Raw genomic sequence first — 19,809 nt, forward strand, 5'->3', positions numbered from 1 at the left:
GTGCAGACCATCATACAAGAGCCACCTGTGACACTTGTGTCCTAATTAAAAAGTCACCAAACGTCGCCTTAAGTCTGGGTTTTTAATGAGCAGCGCCGGACTCAGACCGTGGAGGGTTCTCATGGATATTGGAAGGAACGGAGTTTCCTGCTTCGGTACCTGGCTGGGGACCATGACGCTGGCGGCACCACCTATATTATCACATTTTGGATTGCGTAACTAAAAATGAAACATTGTTCTAAAGATTTCCTGAGGACTGAGGTCTTTATGTTCTTACTGACACGTAGGCTCCACTTCCAGGCTAATTCCTTCGGCCTTATAAAGGAATATTAAAACAATAGTTATATCACCACATCTAAAGTATTTAGTATTCCACCCAAGCACTCCAGAATGGACCCGACGCCTCCCTTAAAACCTCACTAGACCCATAAATGTGTCCGAAAAGAGCCGAGACGCATCTTTGCTTGATGGAACTGCTGGACGGACGCTGCTAACGTCTCGCATCTGAGACATGGAAGCTAGGCGAAGGTTAACCCGCAACAAATAACAAATAACAACAGATATTTACACATGCGCACCCTCAGGGATGCACAGAGGCCCCTGAAACACTCTCGGTGCTGCGCCGATGCACAGACGCACAGCTGCTGCCGGGTTTGTGTACAGTACAGACGGCGAGCGGGGACACGAGTACGGCAAGGACGACCGGCGGTAAACAAAGTCAGTCCAGGTATTGTCTTGGTTGAATTTCCCTAGTGTCTCAGGAGGCCCCTGAGCCCGTGTGTGTGTGTGTGTGGGTGGGTGTGTGTGTGTGTGTGTGTGTGTGTGTGTGTGTGAGTGAGTGAGCGTGCCCATGATAGTGTACCTGATAGTGTACCCTACGTTCTTTCCTGACATTGTTTACAATGAAAGGAGCTGTATTTCAGCCCATAAGAGGTGTGTGCGTGTGCGTGTGTGTGTGTGTGGTGTGTGTGTGTGTGAGTGAGTGAGCGTGCCCATGATAGTGTACCTGATAGTGTACCCTACGTTCTTTCCTGACATTGTTTACAATGAAAGGAGCTGTATTTCAGCCCATAAGAGGTGTGTGCGTGTGTGTGTGTGTGTGTGTGTGTGTGTGTGTGTGTGGTAGCAGGTGGAGGGTGCATGCTAATGCGGGGGGGCGAATGCTGCAGGAAAAGGGAGGAGGTGTGAGGAGAACATACCCAAACTCCAAGAATAGGTAAAGAGGAAGAGGAAGCAATGAGGAAGCCCCCTCAAACAAGGGGCTCTTATCAAACTTTGTAAACAATTATACCCCCCCAAACAATCCCTGCCCCCGCCCCCCACCCCCATGTTGCCCTTTAGTCTTATTAATCAGCCTCCAATACACAACAGGGCACGTACACAAATGTGGGCAGCTGAATAATTTCAGGTACCTGAAGACTGTCTCAGTCCCAGTGTCCACATATTTTCACTTTAAAAGACAATGTGCCACACACACACACACACACACACACACACACACACACACATCTGTCTTCAACTCACACCTCACACAAATCCACAAACACACATGTCAACACTTAACTGCTCTGCATCATGAAAACTTTAATTATCTATTTGTCTGTGGTCTCTGGGGCTGGTTTACCAACCTCGTTGGTGTCTCATAAGCAGCTCGATCGTTGACAAGTGTGTGTGCACGCGTGTGTGCGCGTGTGCGCGCGTGTGTGTGTGTGTGTGTGTCTGGGGGGGGGCAAATCATGAGTGAAAAGGAGGGTATTTTTAGGTTGTTTGTGTAGGTAATCTACTTGCAGCACCCAGACGACAGCCTGTCTGGGGCCACCTTCTATTGTGCGTGAGTTTGTGTGTCCATGAGGGCGCACCAGTGCGCGCGTGTGCACGTGCTCACGCACAAACGTCAAGGTACATTTAAAAAAAAAAACCTCTCCTGGGTCACTAACTCTTCAACAGCTCGTGTCGGGCTGCTAACGGTCTGCTGGGCTCGGACGTGACTGCCTCTGACCTTTGACCTCTGAGTCCCCGCCCACTTTCCCCAGACCACTTTCCTTTCCGCTCGAACCGGCATCACAGCTGCTGCTCCCGCTCCACTGGTATTTTCTCACATGTGTCTGAGCATTCCTAGCTTACGGGCACATGTGCGACCACAAACTCTGGCGGCGGGTGTAAATGTTGCCCCGTCTAACCTCTGGGCTCGTTGAACCTGGCCTTGCAGCACACGGGGGGGGGGGTGGGGTAGGGGGGGGTAACCAGAGCTGGAGGTTAATGGCGGTGGCTTAGACAAGGTTACTCCGCTAATGTGTAACATTTTGGCCTTTAGTTTTAAAGTGAGGACAGACGCACGGGCGATGGTAGGAGGGAAACAAAAGCGGGCGAGATTAATGCCCCGGCGAGCTGTAAAGTAGACGTGTGGGCATGACTGGGGGGGGGGGGGCAGATTCTGGTGTCTGGGCTGTTTTGTATTCCTTTATTGTATGTCTACTTCCTGTCCTTTGTCTTATCTTTCTTATCTTGGCTCGTGCCCCAGCAGGCCCGATGCCCGGCTCCTGGCAGCACCTGCAGACGGGCGCAGACGCCAGGACACACACGAGGTCATGACATCACCGCGTGAGTCTTGTCGGACCCGAGCCCCCCCCACAGCATCTCACATCTCCAGCTGTTTACCGGCCCCACTCCTCAGAATCCTCCTCCCTAAATCACCTCTTCTGTCACGCTCTGCTCGATGTTCCGCCCACTTCTCCTCTGGGTGGCTTCTGTATCTCTCCATCGCTACATTAGAAGTCCTCCCTCTTCTTCTCTTGCCCTCACGTTCCTCTTTGGTGTGAGCCTTCAAGGGGCTCAACCCCCTCTTTCTTCCCCACCCGTCCCCGTATTTGACAGCTTGCTGCGGATCAGGAGGATCAAGGTTTCTAATTCCAGAGACGTGCCCTAGTATGGACGCACCGCCGCCTTCGGCTACAGATCTGCCATCAGATCCTCGATGCTGCGAGACCTCCAGATCCCCAAATTGCATTTCAGCTCCCCCACGGAGACGTTACACCTCAGAGGCGACCCCCACGGTGCGTTTGATACCGAATACACATGTTTTTTTTCTTCAAATCTGCTACATGAGTTTTTCTGCCCTAAAACCAGAGACGGGGGCACGTTTGTCTGTCTGCAGCAGGTTCCTCTTCAGTCAAATTAATGCAACTGTTACATCTCAAGCTAAATATGGGAGCGGACGGCTGCTAGCTTAGCATACAGTCTGACATCAAACTATGCTCGCTCTGACTTTAACGTAAGTACCATTTGCCTTGATTTCCTTGAGGATCTTTTCCCGGACAGGGCATCATTTAAAACCCAATCTGTAATTTAATGGCAGCCTGGGTTCACACTGAGGCCTTTCAGTGGGTTTGTGGTCTAAATAGCAAAACTCCCACAAGCCCCAAAGCAAGTAACAAATGTGGAAGCGTGTCACAGTTGCGGGATTAAGTCACAATTCACCCGGATTCTCTTTTAAAGCCCCGGGTGTATTTTCAGACTGGCCATTAGAAGCACTCGAGACCGAATTAAACACTGAGAATGAAAGTTACTCAAATGCAGATGGCGGCCGCGGTTGACTGCTGCCATTTATTTTTGTGTGTGTGGGACTTCACCTTTCACTCTGCCGCTATTTTCTAATGCAACTGTGCATCTCTGATGGAAATGAGTCATCCGGGAGACGGTTCTGGAGCCGTTCCGGCTCTGGAAGCGCTCCAAACTCATCCGTCGTTGCCGGCGGATGATGAACGGGAACAGCCAAGATGCGCCCGTTTCGCCGCGTCCTTGCAACATCCCGCCCATATTCTATATTTAAAGTAAAGAAAATCACACTTTCCAAGCGCCCGTGTGCGTCTCAGCTGGGAGAAAGAGTCCGTGTGCTATTTCCTCCTCCGGGGAGATTAGCAAAGGGGAATCTGGGCTCATTAAAATGGGCGCTGTGTCCACTCACATCAGATTTCAGGGCGGCCCTTTATTGAAACGCTTTTTGTCATAACCCCTGACTGATTGCCACCGAGCGGCCTTTGTTTGGACCCTGCCCTCAGTGAGTAATGGTGGGGGGGGAAGCACCTATCACAAGGCTGCGTGGAGGCGTGAAGATAGAAATCAGGAGCAGAACCAGAAAGAGAAAGATAAAAAAAACAAAAAAACCAAGGTGTTTGTAATCAGCCTCCCATTGTGGCGTGCTGAGGGCGAGGCGGCGGCCCATCTAAGGAGCCGCCGGCCGGCTTTGTCTCCCGGCTCGGATGGCGCGACGCGATCGGAACGTTAATGGAGGTTTACGATGCAGCACGCGATACGCCTGCTGCAGCAGATGCACAGTAAATATAGGAGATAGTTTGGACACACACACACGCACACACACGCTCCACATCAGAGGTATTTCCGTGCAGGGAACCAAATCTCCTTCCACTTTACTTCCCCACCAGTTTTTTGTCTTTCCCCCCTCGACCTCCTCGTCTCCATCTCCTCCCTGATTGGCAGGAGAAGGTTGTTCTCGCCCCCCATCAGCACAAAGACGTCGTCAGAGGCCTCCTCTCTTTCAGTCAAACACCTTTGATTGCCGTCCTCTTCCTCTTCGCTCTGGATTTCTTTTCCTAAGCATCTGTGTAGGGGATGGCGGGGGGGGGGCGATGGATTTAGAGAGAAGGGCAGGAGAGGAAGAGGACGAGTGTGCATGAATACAGGAAAAATGGAGGGAGAAGATGGGGAACAGTGGGAGGAGAGGGGGGGCAGGGGGCTGGTGACAGCAGAGGGGGTGAAAGGACTGCAGGGTTGTGTCGGTAGAGCGCTGGGGTATTGATTCAGCCTCTTTTGACATGCTAATTTGCTTGCTGACTGCTTTAATCGCTCCCTCTTCCCATCACGGGCTTCAAAGAGAGGATGCGTTTTAAAAAGAGGAGAGAGATCTCTCATGTTCTTACCCCACTCTGCCTAATGATAGAGCACTGTTTATTCAAAATCAGCGCTAATCTGCGTTGTATTGTTTAGCTAGCATGTCCTCAGGGACTTTTTTTACATTAGATTATCAGATCACAAATACGATGTGCTCCCTTAGCTCGTTAAAAGCTGACACGTCAGGGAAAAAAATTATTTATTTAGCTGTAATGTACAGCAAAGGATTTGCACTAATATAACATAATAAATAATAAAACAGGCATTTTATTCTAAATTACATCATTTAAATGACATTGAACTCTCTCTCTCTCTCTCTCTCTCTCTCTCTCTCTCTATATATATATATATATATTATATATATATATATATATATATATTATATATATATATATATATATATAAAGGTTATTTATTTTATCAGTTGAGTGTTTGAGATGGGTCTTTAATCTCAAGGAAATTCAATGTGTGGGCTTTTTATTTCTATATATTTGGATTTATTTACTTCAAAGTCACTTTACAATAGTCTGGTTTTCAAGTTTTTTCTGTCTTTTATTACATGAAGTTTCTTTTGGAAAATTTTTTTTTTCATCTGCTTTCTGATTGGTTTCAAGTGTGTGATCATAATTACCGGTAGAATATAATATAATTATAATATAATATAATATAATTAGAATATAATATAATTAGAATATATATAATTAGTCGTTGCAGCAGTTTTTCATGCCAAAAATCCCCTCTTTTATGCACCTTATGGAAGCGTTTCAACCCTCCTAAAGGTGGGTATCAGTGTCAGTGACAGGCGCTGCACTGAGGCCGCTGCAACTAAAACCCGACAGGCGTCCAGCCCGCGTCACGCTCCATCGACTTCCTGCCCTGAGCGGCGAGAGGAGGAACCGAGGGAGGCGATGAGTGTCGAGAAGTGCAAGAGGAACAAACAGAGGGAGCGGACGGCCGTCCGGGCAGGAAAACATTTCAGCACCTCGGCTAATGATGGCTGAATTACGTCCCCCCGGTGCACCACCAAGGGGGGGAGGGGGGGGCGCTGAGGGGACGTTTCTCCATTTGGAAACACAGAAAATGTTAATAAAAAATAAAAAATGCCAGAAGCAATTATATCTGCAGGAAAAGTCGGAGGTGGAGGACTGAAGCGTTTAGTCTGTTTTCATATCTGTTGTCTTCAGTGACACAAAGCGAAGCTCTCCGGGGGCGCCAGGGAGCGTTTATTATACATATTTATGACTGTGTAGTCTTCAGATTATTGCTGGAGAGATCCGTGCACGCTCACACAGTGCACGTGCATCTTGTGGGAACAATTGTATCCGGTGATGTTCGACACGCCGCCTCCAGACAGAAAAGGTGATCTGGTCGTTCAGCCCACTTCCTGCCGCTACTGTGAGAGAGCTGACACACACTGTGGCCACTGGAGAGGTGTGTTGTGTGTGTGTGTGGGGGGGGGGGGGGGATCTGTGGGTGACACCAGCCGAGAGAAACGTGGAAACGAGAGGAAAACCGAAATGTGTTGAGGAGACGGATGACAAAGGCGGGACAGCGAGCGAGCGGACCGGGAAGATGCAAATGCCCCATTTGTATGTATGCAGAGTCAGAGGCGGAGGGGTGTGTGTGTGTGTGGTGGGGGGGGGGGGGGATCTGTGGGTGACACCAGCCGAGAGAAACGTGGAAACGAGAGGAAAACCGAAATGTGTTGAGGAGACGGATGACAAAGGCGGGACAGCGAGCGAGCGGACCGGGAAGATGCAAATGCCCCATTTGTATGTATGCAGAGTCAGAGGCGGAGGGGGGTGTGTGTGGTGTGTGTGTGGGGGGGGGGGGGGTCTGCGTATTTAAAAACCTTCAGGGACCTGAGGGCTAAATAGAATTACGTGGTGAATTTAAAAACGATACTCCCAAGCGCATATTTAACACTGTCAACAGAGGAGAGGAGAAAATGGAAAAGGCAGATAGACGCGCACACAAAGAGGAGAGGAAGTTCATCCCCGAAAACCTCTTAATCCGGCATGAATAAGAGATTTCAGCACGGCGGAGAAGTGCATGGAGGAGTGTTGGGGGGGGGGGGGGGGGGGTAAAGGGGGTGGGGGGGTCTCAGGTGAGATCAGGGCGCCTGACGTCACACTGATGCACACTGACACAGATGCACAGAGACAGCAGAATGTCCTGCAGTGTTGCTCCCTATTTTCCACCTGATGAACCTACGTCTGTTTACACCCCCCCCCCCCCACCACCACCACCACCCCACCACCCCACCACCCCCCCCCCCCCCCCCCAGCTAGTACTAAATGTGCTGCCCTGCTAGGAAGCACAAGAACCGTCGTTACGGCGCTGCAGAGGCACTTTCACGTCTCCATAATGACCTACGTAGCACTCGCTAATCTCCCCCCCCCCCCCCAACAGCAGGAACCCCCTCACCAGATGAGGAGCGAGACTACCCCCTGTGACCCCCACCTCCTCTAAGCTCAGCGTATGGGGGGAGGTGGTTAACAGGGAAAGGGATCCCAAGTGCAAACAGACAAAGTCCCCTCGTCTTAGATCAGGGCCCCCCCCCCCCATATGGGCCCGGCCCTGGGTGCCCCCCCCAGACACCTCCACATACACACACCCCCCCCCCGCAGCTGTCAAAATCCTGACATCTTAATCAATCCTAGATCCACAACCCTGACAGACGCAGCAGAAAGATGGATGCAGAAGTGGCTGACCCTTGACCCCTGCCGAGGGGGGGGGGGGGGGGGGGGGGGGGGGGGATACAACTCCAACATGCCCCGCCAGCCCCCCCCCTCTGTAAAAGTTTTCCCCTCAGACATCGCCGAGCTCTGCCGGCTCCACTGCTGCCCCAAACAATGATGGAGGAGAACCCATTCATCCTGGCGCTGGGAACCGGGGGCCAAGGTGCCCCCGTAACCCCACACGAACACAAGATAAGCGCAGACGCACAAGTATGCAAACACTTTCACACACAATCGGGCCGGAGTCCAACACAAAGAGGAGATTTCAGAGCAAATTTAGGGTTTCAAACCTGTCTCATTAAAGGTTTTATTACCAGATAATAACATGTTGACCAACTGCCTCCTGAAAATAGCTGTTTCATAACAGAACGCTAACCAGCTAGCTTGTTAGCAGTCACCAGCGTCCATTAACCCTTTCTGGAGCTGCCCCACACCACGGGCAGCTTCTCCCTGTCAGAACCGCTGCAGCTAACTCGCTTGTGGAGTGAAATCAAAGCTACATGTAAACAAGGTAAGCTTGAAACCGCTAACGCAGATGCTGCCAGATGTGAATCGGACGGGATGGAAAGATATCAGCGCCAGCTCCGAGGCCGGCGAACGATACCGCATTAGTCATATCAAATCAAATCCTTTGTCCCATCTTCGGAGCGGGTGCAGATCTTACAGATAAGGAGCTACGCTAAATGACATCACCGTTTCCCACTCATAAATTAAGAGAGGGGTAGTAGTCCTGCCCCGCCCCCCGTTAATCACCCCTGCCCAGCCTCTGACCCCTCGCTGAGCGGGCTGTGTGTGACACCGGTGGGTGGCGGGTCGTACATCAACACGCGTTACCGGCAGGGTTGGCATCGCCTCGGCCCGGAGAACCCGGCACGTGATCCTCGGAGCAGCTGTGGAGCACAACTGGATGCTATCCATAACACTCAACTCGCCATAAATTAGCATCCACTGTCAGCAATAAAGCAGGCTAATTCAATTAGCTTAAATTGGATTAAAAACGTTGCTCCTCGTAACATCCTGAAGTGATGGGTGGACTTCTCGGAATTCATCAACATGTCGGAAGCTCTTCGTCTGAATTTCCAAGATGAAAATCCCCAACGACCTTAAAAACCTCATCGAACATCTTGGGTGTGGAATCCGATTGAGCCGGGATGAGGATAATGGCATATGAAGCACCATTCCCCCCCCTACCAAATAGCACCCTTCCACCCCAATCACTCAGCTGTGGAATTTTGCTCATCTCATACCTGCTCGGAATAATAAATGCCTTCTCTTCCTTCCTCTTAAGCTGTCTATCTCTTTCCCCCAGCTTTGCTCTTCATCAGAACTGAAGGAGGAGGCGGGCGAAAGGCCCAGTAACCAGTTCTACTATCGCCTCCCAGTGCCCCCAGTTCTCCCAGGGCGCATCCTTTTCCACAATCCCTCCCAGTGGGCTCACTAATTATCCCATTTACAGTCATCATTGCCTCTATCGCCCAACCAGGCGAGTGTGGTGAGCGGGGGAGTGAGACAAAAAGACACCCAACAGTGTGAGCTGAGGGAATGGGGGGAGGGGGGGGGGGGGGACAATAGTTTAGAGCCTGAAGGACGAGCGGGAAAATAAACTCTTTACCTTGGCATTCGGAATTGCGCTCCTCGTATCCAGGATTGCACAGGCAATTCCCAATGGGCACCAGCCACTCGCCGTCGGCGCCGCAGTACATCTTGGGCACCTCCTTCTCCTCTGAATTATCCACGCAGGAGCCGCGGACCTCCACCAGCGAGGAGGTGTCGGCCCCGGTGATGGTGTCGGGAAACTGGGCCAAGTTCCGCACGGCCAACGGACATTTCTTGTAGAAGACGCGGACGGACACCAGTGCGATGCACGCTCCGACGTCCTGGAAGGCCAAATAAAAGCCCTTCCGGGTCAGGGCGCCCACGTCTCGGACCTCCGTGTTCAGCTTCATGATGCGATCCCCGATGTCCACCTGGGTGAAGCTCTGGTCCGCGGCGATGGTGTCGATCTTGCCGAACTGGTTCTCCCGGATGTAGCGCTCCTTGTCGTTGTTGGACTCGTAGTAGTAAAGGTTGAAGGTCTCCTTGCACGTTCCCATGACGCCCGGCAGGCTGTTGCAGTCTCGCAGGGTGAACTTGATCTCGATGTAGACGCGCTGGGCGCCGCCCCGGGGGATCCAGTCGGTGCGGAGCCAGTTGTTCTGGTTCAGCTCCATGACGTTGCACACCTGGTAGGTCCGGATGGGAATGTTCTTCTCGTCCATGATACTCACTTCCTCCCACTGCAGAGAGAACACTCAGGCATTATGACACACTCCCGACCTCCAAGGTTGTTGGTTTAGTCTAAGAACAGAACGCCGAACCGGGCCCAAGAACATCAGAGGGAGTTCTGGAAAAGGCCGGTTCCTTTAGGGTGGATTGAAACACACCTAAAGAATACAGGAGGCATCAGAACCAGCGGTCGTGATCTAACGTGCGCCTGCTTTACATCAGCGTGCACGCAGGAGAGCAGCAGACCGACACACACACACTCCGTGCTGCTGGCATTAGCTCACAGTGGGGGGGGGATTACGTTATCCAGCGCCACTCGGAGGGGTGTTTGTTTTACATACGATGGCGCGCCCCCGTTCACCGAACACCCGCAAACGCGTGTTTTCCCCGCAGGTTTCATGTATATCTGACTGATCTGGGGTCAGAACCAGAGCAGACAGACTCTGACCTCCGCCGATCAAAGACGAAAGAGATGCTAACATCAAAAATGCTGACGTCATCATCCGTAAACGTCTAAAGGTGATGGCGGATAAATGGGAAAAGTTATTTCTTCAGACAGCAGAGGCTCGGGTTCTCGCCCAACTGCTGCCCTATTCTGTTCCATATCGCAGCCACTCTAGATATCCCAATTAGATGGAGGATCGCACCGTTCCCTGGAGCTTTGGAGCCAGATCCAGTCCTCCTGCGGCGAGCTGAAGCCCTCTGCACTTTCCCCTTTATTCGCCCGTTTCAGAGGACCCTCACTCAGCTGCCAAGTTCCTCTCTTCCACTCAATGGTGGAAAGGGATATAAAGTTTCTCCACAAAGACCGATTCAATCCACCGTCTATTCAGGAAACCTGACGCCCGCTGGAGTATCGGCCTCCGCGTCTGACTATTACAGAGCGGTTAGGGAGAAGGAGAGCGAGGGGCTGGAGGTGAGGGGGAAGCCTATAGGCCCGTGGTTCTCAGAGTGGATTCGGAGACCCCCGTGGGGCCCCGGAGGGAGGTCTGGAGGGACACAATATAGTGCTAAATTCAAATTTATCTCTGGGTCCTGAAACTCATGGCTCCACTTAGCCTCATATCCTCACGCAGCATGGATTATACCATAAATCAACAACACAAACTCTCATAAAGAGGCCAACAGGAAAGAACGGTATCAAAGAGGCCTGTGTATCTATCTGGCAGGGCGCTGCGGAGCTCCTGCCAATAATGGATATTATCTCTCCATTTCTGCTCAATAGGAGACCATGCGTCTCAACAAGGGGACGCTTCTTTTAGAGCACTCACCCCTCCTTCTGTGGGACTGGCGACCCATCCCAGCTCCCCCTGCACGGATCTGGAGTCCAGTAACGTGACTGCAAAACAGAAATGGGGGAAAAGGTGAGCGTGCAGTCTGAGACTGGCGTGCACCGTTTAATCAGCCTGACGAGCACCAAGTCTCAGAGGAATCCAAATGTTCACATCAAACTTGGACTAAATGAAAGGACGCGTCAACGGGGAAGATTTCCCGGCCGTCTCGTATCCACAATCCCCAATTTTCGGATGATAAAATAATTTTTTTTTTTTTTTAATAATAATAACGTGCACATTTTCACAACGATCATTGAAAACACGGGAGTGAATTCGGCCCCAAACAGATCAACAATCTTAATGTTCGACCGATGTTTTACTTCAGGTTTGACGTAAATATGAGTTTACGGAGTAAAGCTTTATGGGGTTATTTCATATTTGGTATGGCAGAAATACAAAATCGATTATATAATTAATAATGCTATTGTGTAAATGTATGCTTTGGTTGTGGGTATTATAATAAACCTTCAGTCTTGATGAATCCGAGACGAGAATGACGGAATTAAAGCTGGTAAATTTAATCGGAATGTCGATTTTTAACAAATCGATTCGTTTATTTGCATCGTCCCTGGGAACTAATCCTTCAAAATTGAAAACTGCTTCCCGAGAGCCCGTGAAGACAAGTCCCGCAGCATTTTCCAAGCTGTTGCGGCGCAAAGATCGATGCGTAAATTTCTCTTTCTCGATCGGTTTTCGTTTCATTCCCAGAGTTTTCTTCCGTTATTGCCCTGCGCTGCCGGAGCAATCACGGTGAGAAATTCTCAATCGGATTAATAAAGAGCTGTCTGAGTACTCCCGTAGCCCGTAAATCGAATTCGAGACGTAAAAGTCGAAAATTGTTTTACAGTCGCTGCGCGTTCAAGACTTTTTTTTCGAGGTCTGACCTCAAATCCGTTTCGGAGCTCGAAGATCTGCTCCAGGGTTTGGGCAGCTAACATCGGAACACCGAGGCTGCTGGTGCGCAGTCGGACACCCGTTTCACCATTTCCAAATGTGTCTAAATAGCCCCCCCACCCCCAAAAACCAAAAATCTCAACGTGACAATCTGTTCCAATGAAGAAACTCTCGGTGCCTGCGCGGCTAAAGGGGCCGCGGATTGAGGGTCCGCGGCGCGGACGCACACGGAGGTGTACTGTGGATGAAGTCTGAAGTCCAGGGCACTTCTTTTCTCCAACAACCTTACCTTCATTTGGAGGGTATATCCGGGCCGACGAGACAAACGTAGAAATCCCACAAAGAAGAAAAGTTGCCGCGAACCAAATCCCAGCCATGAGTGCAGTTTGTGTCGATATTCCCGTCTTCTTTCCGATTCTGCTCTCGCTGCTCTTTTCCCAGTTCTTGCGCGCTCTCTCTACCTCCGTGTGTGTGTCTCCCTCTCTCCCTCCCTCTCTCTCTCTCCTAGTAGAGGAATATGGATTTGAAGCGTTCGGGGCAGAAGGACGCAGCGAGCGCACCGCGGCCTGGAGGCGGGTCTGTGCGCTCTGACGCTCAACCCGTCAATCCATATAGGAAACAGGGGGTAAAGGCGGGGGGGTAATCATTAAAACCCTGCCCCACGCACCCCAGGCAAGGTCTCATATGTTAAGGGCTATTCTGCTGTGGGGTTTGGGGATGAGGTGCGAACTGGTGTTGTCCCAGGCCGCCAGGCAGGTGCAGAAAACGGGAAACAGCGTAAACGACTCATCGATTAAAACACAAGAAAAACACAGCTGGGGGAGATTCCGAAGATTCCAGTCGGAGTTTGTGCTCGCGCGTTTGTGAGCCAGGTGAAGTCTGCGGCAGCTCCCGGGATTTAAATGGGATGTAAACATCAGAATGCAAACGGAAAACCGGTGCTAAACACGCACGTTTCTGTCCCCTTGTCTTTAAAACTCGCAGTCCTGCAGTTGGACTCGCCACGCGCGTCCGAGCTGCGCTGCCTCGGACCAAGGTCGCCACCTAGCGGAGACGCCAACACCTGTTCTCCTCTCACAATTGGATTAGAGGACAGGTCTGATCACGAGCCCTCTAACATTACATGCACGATGAGAAATTAACAGTTGAATCCATGTATCGATTTTCCTGCCACGTGCACTCGTCCTCATATTATCAGTGTTCATCCCGGAGATGTGCAGATCGGCCTGGACGGTAGATCCAATGCGGATTCCTCTTATTCCGGGATTAATGTCAACTCTGTGGTTTTTCTCTGAAAACAAAGGCAGCATTGTTCTTCTTTTAGAAAAGGCAGCTGCATCCAGGTTGGGGGGGGGGGGGGTGACCAGGGTGCCCCCACTCTTTTATGTCCTCCTACACAGGTCTTCCGTTGCTCCCATGAGACGCGCCCACTGCGATGGCTGCCAGGCAACCTTCCAGTGATCTGCAAGGGAGACCATGATGATGTGGGCAGAGCGGGGCATTCTGCATCACCACGCACAGCTGAGCAGCCTCGGACGAGTCTCACAACAAACAACACCATGGAGTGTGGTATTTCGCAGATGACAGGTAGCCGCGGCGACGCGGCGCAGCCTCCTGCAGCATCCCAACGGCAGGGATTTGGAGCGCTATCAGGAAAGTAGCTCCGTGGCTGTGTCCAAGTCATTCCTGTCTTCCAGAGCTGTTTGAGGAGACAACGGAGAGACATGTTGCTCTCATTCTGCTGAGTCATCAGACTCAGACACGTATGAATGTGTCTTTATGTGGGAACGCTGACAGCGTTTACACTTGGCAGATCCCAAAACGCTCCCATTCAGGTGGCTTTTTCTGTGGCTGTCACACCAAGCTCAGGCTTCCAGCGCCGGGTTATTTACATTTGACCAGAAGGGGAAACACTGAGGAGGTTCCTCATACATGATCTCACCGACCAGGGACCTGCCCTCGTCTCCCAAGCCATCGCTGCCACAGTCCGGCTGTGGGGAGAGTTTGAGGCAGATTGAGAGTAGAGGCCTGTAAGGGGGGGGGGTTAAACATCTCAACTAGGATACTGAAGCTGAAAAAGCCCCAGAAAACTGGACAATTCCATCCAATTCAGTTTCCAGGCCTGACAGCCCTAAAGAGCCAGCGAGGGCCTGGGGGGGGGGGGGGCAGCTTTTCATCTTTGTGTCAAACGGTGTAAATGTTTTATGGACTGACGGACCAGGACGCTGGTCAGAGCAGAGCGCCGGTGGGCGGGCTCAGTCTCCTGCCTCCTTTTATTCGTGCCACCGTGCTTTTGATTGATTACGCTCCGAATCGATTCCTTTATCTTCCTGTCAAACCGCCGGCTTTTATTTTTACAGACAAGCGCCTGCCCCCCGCACACGCACACACACACCACCGCCTCCCTCCACCAGCCCACACAACTTTCTCCAGATGGCATCTTCTACCCACACATCTGCATTATGTGCCAATCATGCAAACAAATCCCTTTTTAAGAACACACACTCACACACACACACACACACACTCACAGAATGGTCTTTTCCAGCGGCCTCTGCTTCTCAGAAGGGGAATGAATCCATCAGAACCTGTTGGGAGCGGCTGGCGCTGCTCCACAGCTGTCCTGCTCACGTCTCCTGCTGCCACAGCTGCTCTCATTGGATCACTCCTCCTGCCATAGTTATATTATTAAGCTTGATCACTGTGGGGAGACGCTGGATGTGAGGGGCATTAAAATGTTCCCACTCAGGATGGCTTTCAGCACCTGTATGGCTGTTCCGTGTCTCAGATCTGACCTCTGCCCCCCCCGACCCCCGACCCCTATTGTTTTATGATTCTGAGATACATTTGAAGCAGGTTGCTGGATCAGACACGCCGTTTCTTCAGGAAGTGCCTCGAATGTTTATTGCCAAGAAAGCGGAAAGCTTCGACCCCCCCCCCCCAGCTACTCATACATCAGCTCTTCCATTGTTCCACCCAAAGCCCCTTAAATCCCCCCTGCTGGCAGGTGACCCCCCAAGGCTACAGACCCTGCCCAACGCCTCCAGATCCTGCAGCCTCATGCGGTGCTGCTGGGTTCCTCAGTGTCCGGAGGTCGGAGCGAGTGGGAGTGCGTGGAAACAAGAGGAGAAAGAGGAGAAGAGATCAAGGAGAGAATGTCAGGGAGAATCAGGCCGAAACAGATTACAACACTGTTGTTAATCCTATCGGTAATTAATATAAACCTGCTTCGTTATGACCCGTTTAACCCAGATAACTGGCCTCCACACCCGGTTCCTCCACAGTCTTCCACCCACCTGTGGGACTGAAGCGGCGTCAGCATTTATCTGCAGAGCTGCTCTTTGACCGCACGCCGTGGCACCAGTGCACACCTGTGCACGCCTGTGCACGCTCACCCGCGGTTGCTGCCAGATTTACAGGTGCACTCTCGTTCCAAAGTCTCTGCTTTGAACATGAGGGCACCATCGATGTTCTCCTGCTGCGGATCAGATTCCATCTTTCCACTTGCTGCCACCTGACAATCAGTATTCCGATAATCAGGACAGGAAACAGACGGGATAAATGGTTACATGTGAGTCTTTGATAAACATCCTTCGTTCCATAACCAGTACAGATGTTCTGGGGCCTGATGTCACCTTGTCATGGCGGTCCATCCATCCTCACATCTGGGCTGTCTCAGGGCAGAGCCTGTTCTGGTGGGTTCGGGGTCAGAGTTCGGTTGGACTCGAGCAAACGTGATTCCATGAAGCCAGTTCCTGTTTGTAGCGCCCTCGAACTGGAAGCTGTTTTCATCAGGATTAGGAGCCTCCCCTGGGATTCGAACCCCAACCTTCCTTTCCCGGAGATCAGTTCAGGTATTCCCGACACAGCTGACCCAGAAGCTAATGGCCCCGTGCATTACGAAAGGTCGTCTGCAGGCTCCCGTCTGCTCTCACTTCCAGTATTTATGCTGGTTTATATGTGACCTATTCCTGCACCACCACCTGCTCCCTGATGGCCGCCCACAGTCAATAAGCATCAGTGTAGTCCAGCCCAGCGGGTTCAGCCTCTCTCTGCGGCCCAGCTGAGAGGTGAGAGACACGTGGTGCCATTGCCGAACCCCCCGAGGGCTGCGGAAGCGGACCGTTGCTGTGGCATCCCTGTCGGGTGCATTTGTCAGTCCTGAGTGGTCATTCAGGTGAAGCCCACGGGTTTCAGGCCCGACAGCAGGCTGTGAGCTCTCTGGGAGAGCTTTTGTAATGTCCCACATCATATTGGATTTGCTGGCCTTTTGTTTGGCCCGTCCAGAGGAGCCTTTCCATGTAACAACGGCGGTTCAGGTGTTGCAGAAAGGCCATTGTTGGCTTTCTTTGAGCGTTTCCAACATCGAGCTAACCACCATTTGGCCGCTGTCTTGAGGTGTTGCAGCAGGATGCATTAAGACGTCAGTGCCGTCGCTCAAGCCTTAAAGCATCAACACAAGCAACAAATCACCCCCGACTGCAGGCTGCTTTAGGGGGTTCGAAGCAAAAGATTAGTGGCGAATGACATTTGGCAGCCGTGATAGGGACCGAGCACTCGGGGCCGGATGATTTAAGGTGTCTCGGTGTTCTTTTCTGGCACGGCGTCGAGCACTTTAGATCACCTCCTAATCATGATGCTTAGAGAAATATTTGGAAGCGTATGTGGTGGATATGGAGGGCGTATATGGCTCCCTCAGGCACATTACCATAAGCCTTTAAGTGCTTAAAGAACACACGTGAATCTGCAGGAGGGTATTTATATATGCCTATATTATCATGCACCTGCCTGGTTTCTTTTCTCAGCTGAGGGCACCTACGGGGCTCCCGGTCACTTGGTGCGACCCGTCCTCCGGCACAGACTTAAGGCTTTTGCAAAATTTGCAAGAGGCCAGCAGATTCGGTTTTCTGTCTGCAACCCTGGAGGAAGCGAGAAGGACAAAGCAGCAATGTTGGCGCTCTGGGGTCACTTCCTCAACTCGATATATATGACTCAGTTTAAGGTGTTATCACGCTTGACTTCTGAAGGAAGAGGATTAGCGAACACTTAGCAGGGAAAAGGCTGGTTGGAGCTCAGCTGCAGGATTTAATACAGCTCTTACCTGTAATATCCACAGCATACCTGGAGGATTAGGATTAGGGGGTACAGAGGTGTTTTTACCTGCTTTGAAGAGAGTGTAACCATTACATGAAACATATCTAAAAGAGTTATTATCCACACTGCATTGACGGCACACAGACTCTCGTCTTTTATCAAAAGAAGTTCTTCTTTTACTCCTCGACGTGAGCTAAGCTAATGATCTGCTAGCTCACGTCCTACACTTTTGACTGTAAAACACATATTTGGAGACTGTTTTCGCCTCCTTTTCTCCAACAGGAAACAGAAAGTCAGTCAATTTGACAGACGCCAACAAAACTGTAACCAAATGAAGCCGGTGTCCAGACCGACCACGTGAAGCGGGAGCTGAACCATGTTGATGGGCTGTTCTTTTCCGCTCCTCTCTCCAGCTCTCTTTTCTGGCGGTGGGCTGCTCTATTTGCGCCAAGGGTATTGATGGAGGTGGCGGGTGAGGTGAGGCTCAGCATGGTAATCACCTAAAGGTGGGCTGGTTGCTATGGCGTCCCACAGCTGCACAGTGACAGCAGCGAGAGCCCATTGAGGTGCAGGAGGAGGAGGGAGCTGTGGACAGCACTGAGGATTCCAGACGCATGCACACACATGCAAAGCACAGGAGTAAACAGGCTGATGGATCTGCAGACCACAGCACACTGAGATTAGTCTATTTCTGAGCATTTAAACACAACAGCAGAAAGACTCACAGCGTGCTGAGGTTGTCACCTTCGCTACATCAGAATAACCGCTCTTGGCAAGCAGCATATTCACACACGGGCGCGGGAGTGTGAGAGTGGGAAAGCGAGCAAGAGCCGGGCACGGTAAACATCTGAAAACACAGCAGCACACTGGCAGCGGGGGACAATGTGTGCTGACAGCAAACTGTGCCGACTCGACGCCGCGTGCACGGAGCCACGGGGACGTGGGTTCCAAATGCAGCCAGCTCGACCCAGACTGAGACAAACACGCTGTGTTTCAAATAAAAGGAGAAGAAAAGGATGTTTCAATTCACTTTTCTTCTTATTTATTTGAGGTTTCATGTGTGCCCTTTAGCACACAAACAGGTAGCACCTATGTGTCGAAACCCCCCACCCTGGGCAGGGAGACGGAAGCTAGAATCCCCCAGAACAGCTGCTTGTTGTTGCGTCAGGGATAAAGGCTCTTCTGTGACAACAGAGTAGTCATTTCCTATCAGTATTTAACAACAATCCATCCATCAGGAACTGATGAAGTTACGGGCTGAAGAGGAGGACACAATCGGACTGAGGGTGCACCATCCTGTGTAGCGCAGTGCTAATGCTAACAGCCACCTCGCAAACCTCACAAAAAAAGGGATTTAGAGCCAGCAACAATAAGCTCAAAGTCTAATCTTGGTGCCAGCTCCTTCCAGCCTTGCTTTTAATGGGTAAAGAGTCAACAGTAGCGAGCTAATATTTAACCGACTCTGGTTTGGCCCGTCTTAAACAGGTGCAGGATAAGGAGATAGCGTCATTCTCCTTTCACCTCGCACACCTCGCCGCTTTTCTCACAGCACACAAGTGCTTTACGTCCAGCTGCTTAGGAAGGGGCCTCGGACTTTATGGCAGCTTGACTGAGCAAATCAAACCTATTAATATGCTGGAATTATCTGTTCATTTTGCCTTTTTGTTCAGCCCAACAAAGAGATTCACATGAAGATCCACCTTCCTTTATGCACCGACCCCCCTAAAAACTATTTTTATCAATATCCTGCAGCACTAAATTTTGTAAACTGTATGTTTTCTGCTTCAAATGTATTCCAAATATGAGCCGTATGTCTTTCTACTGTGTGTTTCTGCTAAATGGACATAATCTGAGCTCTATTTTTAGCCTCCTGAGCAGTCTGCATTAAGCCACTTGAATCCACTTACAGCTAAAGGCAGGTGGGATCGCCTCTATATGTACAGATTTACCTATTGAGAGGAGTCCTCTGTGTGCCTAGACCTCCACAGAAGCACCCCCGTTTTACTCTCCAGTTCTACCTCAAAAGTTGCCGGTAAATGGGGTAATCTCCTGGCCCATCGCCCCCTCTCCCTGGATGGATGAAACTCAAGTTCCCCCATCGCAGCATTTAGCCCCCCGGCCTGCCCATTCCCGGTTACTCTCTCTCTCTCTCTCTCTCTCTCTCTCCTATCTAATCACAGTCCATTAGTCGCCCCATTAAAATTCTTTTGTCCAATTTGGGAGGAATGCAACCCTCGTGGAAAAACAGAATGAAGCCACAATAGGGCCTTTTCAAATCACGCTCGACTTTTATTACCGAGCCGCTGAGGAGCGCCACCCACTCCACACACAGCCGTCTGTGTGCGCGCGCCCAAGTGTGTGTCGTGCAAACACAACCTGTGCTGCTCAGACCCACGACTTCCTCACACAAACCAACAACGTATCGTTTAAAAGTTTGATCACCATCACCGTGCGAATGCTCTCTGAATGTAAATGGATGAAAAAGGAAATATTTTGGTTTCTATGTGCCTGTTTGGTCATGTTCCTCCCAGTTTTGCAGCCTGGTTGCCCCTAGAGACAGAAAATTCCTAAAA

General features: G+C 51.0%; 1 protein-coding gene across 3 annotated transcripts in view; it reads right to left on the reverse strand.

Annotated features, from left to right (window-relative positions):
* The window catches only part of epha4l (eph receptor A4, like), a 37,917-nt gene extending 25,182 nt beyond the window's left edge, over nt 1-12,735 (reverse strand). For 2 of the 3 annotated variants that reach the window (XM_057049543.1, XM_057049544.1), the window contains exons 1-3: nt 12,432-12,735; nt 11,186-11,253; nt 9,262-9,925 (exon numbers count right to left, since the gene is read on the reverse strand). In XM_057049543.1, coding sequence (XP_056905523.1) covers nt 9,262-9,925; nt 11,186-11,253; nt 12,432-12,519 — 820 coding nt within the window. In that variant the 5' untranslated portion in view covers nt 12,520-12,735. Of the gene's footprint in view, nt 1-9,261; nt 9,926-11,185; nt 11,254-12,132; nt 12,157-12,431 lie in introns of those variants that run through there. The other variant, XM_057049545.1, reaches the window with a different exon arrangement.
* Nucleotides 12,736-19,809: the final 7,074 nt, after the last annotated feature.

Source organism: Takifugu flavidus, chromosome 12 (assembly GCF_003711565.1).
Source record: "Takifugu flavidus isolate HTHZ2018 chromosome 12, ASM371156v2, whole genome shotgun sequence".
In the NCBI taxonomy this organism is placed as follows: domain Eukaryota; kingdom Metazoa; phylum Chordata; class Actinopteri; order Tetraodontiformes; family Tetraodontidae; genus Takifugu; species Takifugu flavidus.